The sequence below is a fragment of the Corvus moneduloides genome, chromosome 9 (assembly GCF_009650955.1).
Source record: "Corvus moneduloides isolate bCorMon1 chromosome 9, bCorMon1.pri, whole genome shotgun sequence".
NCBI classification, from domain to species: Eukaryota; Metazoa; Chordata; class Aves; order Passeriformes; family Corvidae; genus Corvus; species Corvus moneduloides.
In genome coordinates, this window is record NC_045484.1 from 9,366,107 (window position 1) to 9,372,106 (window position 6,000).

The 6,000-nt window shown below is 42.4% G+C and overlaps 1 protein-coding gene across 3 annotated transcripts in view; it reads right to left on the reverse strand.

Annotated features, from left to right (window-relative positions):
• DENND1B (DENN domain containing 1B) overlaps positions 1 to 5,518 on the reverse strand; it is a 165,544-nt gene extending 160,026 nt beyond the window's left edge. For all 3 annotated transcript variants that reach the window (XM_032117239.1, XM_032117237.1, XM_032117236.1), the window contains exon 1: positions 5,373 to 5,518. In XM_032117239.1, coding sequence (XP_031973130.1) covers positions 5,373 to 5,503 — 131 coding nt within the window. In that variant the 5' untranslated portion in view covers positions 5,504 to 5,518. The remainder of the gene's footprint in view (positions 1 to 5,372) is intronic.
• Between the last annotated feature and the right edge of the window lie 482 nt (positions 5,519 to 6,000).

Below are 6,000 nucleotides of genomic sequence, written 5' to 3' on the forward strand. Positions count from 1 at the left end.
ACACTTAGTAATTATTGTGGAGATTTTTTCAGCCCAGCAGATAGTTTGCTTAAGGAAGGATTTTCTTAGTGAAGCAGCAGGGTCAGGCAGCATCTTTCAATATGCATGGATTCAGGAGAACGAAATCACTCATTCTGGTCATTTGCAAGTAAAAGTTTCTTACCAGATTGAATGCTTTCTTGCTGAATAAATTCAATTCTTCTCTTTAGGCAAGAATATACTCCTCATACTTCTCAAATGTATATTTTAAATGCTGCAGGTTGCAGGCTACCTGATGAATCTGGTACTCATTAAAACTACAGCGGAGCTTTTTTAAAAAGTTCTATTCAAAGCAGTACGAAACTGGGTTTTGTTATCAGACATAAAAATTTCATACCGTTGTAATCTTCTGAATGTGGACTTATTGTGGTAAGGTCAAATATACATAAAATTAGGAACAGAACTTTATTAAAATGAAGATGTGTTAAAATATCTATAGGCTGCTTTAGAAACTGTCTGCTGTGTCTACCAAAAAATTTCAAACAGTAAATCAAGGAATACTAAATATTAAAAGAAGAGGTCCCAGCTATTTACTTACCATAGATTAAGGCCCTCTGTATACACTAGCATACTAACAGATGTTTTATATGAAAATTAGTTATTAAAAAAGCCAGTCTCTCAGCTCTACAAACGGTATATAATTTACAAATAACCAATAGAGAGGGTATATTTTTGTATTTACTTGCATTAAAAGATTAAAAATCTCTCTATGGTTTCCCCTCTGAAAAGATCCTGCAGAATATCCCTAACCCTGTTCTAATGTTGTGGTTGACATAATGGGGAGCCCCCAGTGCCAGCTTCTTTGGCCAGCAATTTGTCCTTATGTTTTGTTGAGGGTGCTTTGCTCATAACTAATTCCATAAGGTAATTCAGCAATGCCAACCTTTCTTCCTAGGAATAAGTAAATTCCCCTCTAACAAAATGAATTAATGTTTTTTTCTATAAAGGAAAAACTATATCCCTGTGTAGTGTATGAATCCTAATGTAGGTGTATGGAAAGTTTTTAAGGAAGACTTCCTATACTGCTGTTTGTTTTAACACTTGGTTATGCAACTGGATCACAGGTAAATCACCAAAATATCAAATACATCTTCTGCAGCTTTCTTTATTCAGAGGTTTGACAACAACAGACCCAGTTGCCATTGTGCTAAATAGCTACAAATACTTCAGGCAGATGGGTTAAGCTCCCTGTATGCATTTGCCATTTTTGACTCGCCACTGCATCAGAAAGACACAAAGCAGGTGGGGAGGTTCTAAGCACAACAGATGTGAGTGTACCCAGTAATTAACTAATACAATAAACTGCCATATTTATTAGTATGCTTACTGAAGAAATTCTTGAGTTTAATATCTGGGTAAAATAAGATCAGAAGAAGGAAGTGACAGCTCCAGAAAAGTAAGGCCAGTGGGCTATCCTTGGGACGGTACAGCCCTACTGCATTAACACAGCTGATGGCTTTATTTACTGGAGTTAGTCCCGCTGCCCACCCTAACCACTAGAGCTGTAGATTCAGTTTAAGAGCAAAGAGTGGTAGGACATCATACTGTTTGGCATTTGAGAGGTTGCACCTGAGAAAGTTCAGAAAGATGACAGCAGCAAGCCTGTGGAGCCACCTCACTGTTTTATTTCAGGGCTTTGCTCCTCACTGGTGGTGAAGGGAACAGGGCTTGTAGCAGTTCTCAAGGGTTGCTGTAATGCTGCCACAGAATGGGGCCGTTTTGTTGTCAGAGTCCCAGGCAAACACAAAAATTAAATCATACTGATATGACTTATTTTGCACAAAATTTTCCATCTGTTGCTCTTCTCAACAGTTCCATTAGAAAGTCGTGTTGCTTCGTACTCTATTATTAACAGATGTTGCAGCAGAATAATGTGTACGTGTTCCTGAGAATTAGAAGTGTTGCGAAGAACAAACCTCTGTCCTTGGACTTGCATTGTAACACCACACCAAAGTACCTTGCTGCCATGTGAAATCCCACTTGTGGGATGGTCCCCTCCCCTCTGGTTCCTGCTCAGAGCAGGCTGCTCGGGGCCTCATGCAGGTTGGTTCTGAGCACTTCCAAGGGTGGGGGATACTGCAGCCTCCCTGGGCATCCTGCTCGCTCCAGTGTTCGACTGCCCCCACAGCAAAAAAGAAAATGACTGTATCAAGTCAACATTCCTCATGTTTCCACACACCTTTACTGCCTCTGCCCACCTCTGGGAAGAGTTGGGCTTCATCTTCTCCTCACCCCCCTCGGTAGCTGCATACACCAGGAAGGCTCTCCCTGAAGCTACCTCTCCTCAGGGCTGAACGAGCACAGCTCTCCAGCTGCTCCTCCTCCCTCAGAATCTCCAGCCAAACAGTATCTTGGCGGCCCTCCACTGGCCCTGCATTAGTGTTTCATTTTCTTGTGATGGGGAGCCTGAAACGGGGCGAGTAAACAAACAGAGGGACTAATGCCTCCCCTTCAGAGGCTGCCTGGCCTTCTGCTCACAGAGCCTGGAGTGCTGTCAGCCTCCCTTTTGCTACAACAGCATGTTGCTGACTCACAGTCAGCTCCTTGTCCACCAGGTCTCCCAGGTTTTATTCTGCAATACTGATTTCTGGACAGCAAATCCCCAGCCTGTAGTGCATCAGAGCCCTGATTCAACTCCTGCTGCCAGGATTTTAGTTGGTTCAGGAGTTTATTTAACTCAGTTCAAGGTCAGCCTTTTTGCTGATCTGAGCTGTTTGTTGGGAATAAAGCTAGAGACAACCTCAGCAAGGGCCTGCCTGCCTCTCCATCCCTTGGGAGCTGCTTTCAAGCTGAGGCTCTTGCACTTGGCCTCTGCCTGAGCGACACTGCAGCTGTGCTGCAGCTGTGTCAGTGCCCAGTCTCCTACCTCCCTGATCCTGACCTGCTGGCTTGATTTCCTGGCTTGACCTTGAACCTGCCTCACCACAACAGACTTTCTGTGTGGTCACTGGACCCAGGCTGACACTGGCAACTCTTTCCAGGCATATAAGCACAAGAAGCCCCTTTATACCCTTTACATCATTTGCTAATTTCAACTCAGCTTGAGCTTTGGATTTTGCAGTTCTTCCTCTGTGTTCTCAAGAAGTGTCTCTGAATACCTCCTGGGCTGCCATCTCCGCTTTCTCCTTCAGTGTGCTCCCTATGGGCATCTCAGCAGGGTCAGGACTCCCCTCTCCACCCACCACAAGTGTACCCAAGTACAAGTGTTACAAGTGTAACACAAGTAACCAAGTGTTACCTTTGCTTTAATTTCCATTTAGTGCAGTGGACTAGTCTTATGCCCTAAGGAGGTCGTCCTTGAAGACTGACTTGCTCTCCTGGGCCCCTTATTCCTCCAAGTCTGTCTCACGTGGGGATTTGCCAAGTCTCACGGTCATTGCAGCCAAGACTGCCCTTGACCTTCACTTTCTCAACCAGTTCTTCCTTCTTTGTGTGTAACAGGCCCAGCAATCAGTTCATTCATCACCTGCCACAGCAAAATGTCCTCAATACACTTCAGAAACCTCCTGGATCGGTTGTGCATGGTCCTGTCACCATTCTAGTAGACAGGGCATTTGAAATTCTCTATGAATGCCGGAGCCTGGGATAAAGGAGCACTTAAAACAGGACTAAACAAAAATTCATCTTCATGCACACAACATGTGTAGACTCCAAATATCCCTGCAAATACAGGTGATACCAAAGGGAAACCTCATCATGCACACTACAGCGTGCGTGGGACGTGCAGCTTAGAGCTGTGGTGAGCTGCAGTCAGCCAGACAACGTGGATGGACACAATGGGACTGAGCCTAAGAGCTCAAGACACCAAGCAAGAGGGCATCACCTTAGGTCCTGGATTTGGTGTTGACCCTAAAGAAGGAGAAGTTCACTACATCCTTATCACCACCACTTCTTGAAGTAGTTAATCTCTTCATGTTTCTATCCAAACAGCATCAGAAGTAGCACATGAGATCTGATGGACTATATTGGAATACAGTAGTCTTGAAATCCTCATTTTCAAGGACCAATTTTTTATTTCTCTTGCAATCTCCTGAGAAAACAAAACTAAAATTCCTCATTTAAGGACCTTTCACACATTAAAATGTAATTGCACTCTATAAAGTAGTCCAAGGACATGTTCTTTCTGCTCTATTATCTCCTAAGTTTCTTTAATGCCAACTGTCAAATGTGGTATTTTGTATACAGGCTTCTATGGCAAAGCATCATTAATGTGCATTTCAAAAAGCATCGTGAAAGCAGTTATCTGTCATTCATGGTTTGCTCATCACACCTAGTATTGCCTAATAACACTCAATTTATATGTATAAACAGGGCTGGGCCTGTTCCACAGGGTACAAACCAGACAATCTGAAATATGCCAAATGAAAGCATTTCAGAGAGCTTAAAGAATATTCCTGATACCAGCATTTACACTTACAAGTATATTAATTGCTGTCACAATCAACTGCAATTGTTTGTTCCACTTTTCCTGAAACATTTTGGACATTTTTTTCCCCTCACATAATGTGTAGTAAGTTTGGCAAGTGGGAAGACACGGGGAATAGTTTTACAGAACAATACATCATTTTTCTCTTTCACAGAACATATGTCAGGCACCAGCAGACTCAGGAGATGTAATCCATATGAGAGTTCCTCAAATGTGTTACAAAATACTGTCAGACTCTTGCAAAAGGAATTTCTTTCTTCAATGTATAAACTTGGGATGACAATTAGGTATAATCAATCATTCAGTACACTTAAAAAAAACCAGGGAAAGAATGAACTCCTTTCCACAGTAAAACTGTAGGGTACTTCCAGGCATTGGTTAAATAAATAAAACTTGGTTTGAACTGAAGGACCTCCTTAGAAGACTTCTAGTTTAGCCTGGAGACATGATATACTGTGATTGTGATGTGATGCAACTCTTTTTCAGTTTTGTTATCTACAGACTGAATGAAAATTACATACAGTAGAGAGTGTTATCAATCTTCTCACATCATAGAGGTTGTTTTTATGATGGATACAGTCAGGGATTCTTGAAATAGTCTAACTGCAGTGCCCATGCGCTTACCCAAATGCTTGCGATTGCCTCTGCTGTTTTCCTGAGACTGCCTCTGTTAAATGTTATCACTGAAAAATTTAAATTTCTCATCATGCAGTAATCAACTTGTAACAGCAGTAACCCAGAGAAGTCATAAAATATTGTGTTTTATTGTAAGATGATTTCTGGCCTGCTTAGGAAGTCAACCAGTATTTTCAACAAATCTGGGCATTACCCACAAAGTAAATCTTTCATCACACAGTTATATGGCACAGGAACAGTCATCCACTTCCAGTAAAGATATTTGTCTTACCTATTTTTTTTGGACTCGTTCCTCACTGCACTTCCCAAACCAAAACCCTGCAGGCTTTCACTCCCTGCAACAGAAGAATCAGTGCAAACCACTTTTAATGCAAGCAACAAACCAGCATCCCTCCAGTCCATCTGCTGTATCCAGCTACACAGGAGATCTGTAACACTCAAAATAACTACTGAAGTATGACAGTTCTGCTTCTATAGCTACTCTTTCACTAAACTCACCCTGCAGTTTAAAACCAAGCACTAAACCCAGGTGCATTAACTACAGACAAGCAAGGGATCCCTGTTTCCTGGTGACTGCTCACAGTTAAGCATCTAAGAGAAAGCATTTCTAGAAGCAGGCCATGAAAATGTCTGCCAAGAGAGAATACTTTTCTTGATATCATAAAATTGAAATCTACAGTCTTCTCAGAGCTTTAGAAGAAGCTGTATTGAAAACATCTGTCCTGCAGCTGGGTCGCAAGGCAAATAGGATCCTAAACAACTGGGACAAGCACTGGTTGGCCTGTGACCTGCAAGGTCATTGTGCTGCCTTGCTTCCTTTGCTGTCTTCTCCATCTAACACAGGGGATTTACTCATGCAGAACCATAAAGGAGCCAACAGGTGCCCGAGAAAGAGGCAA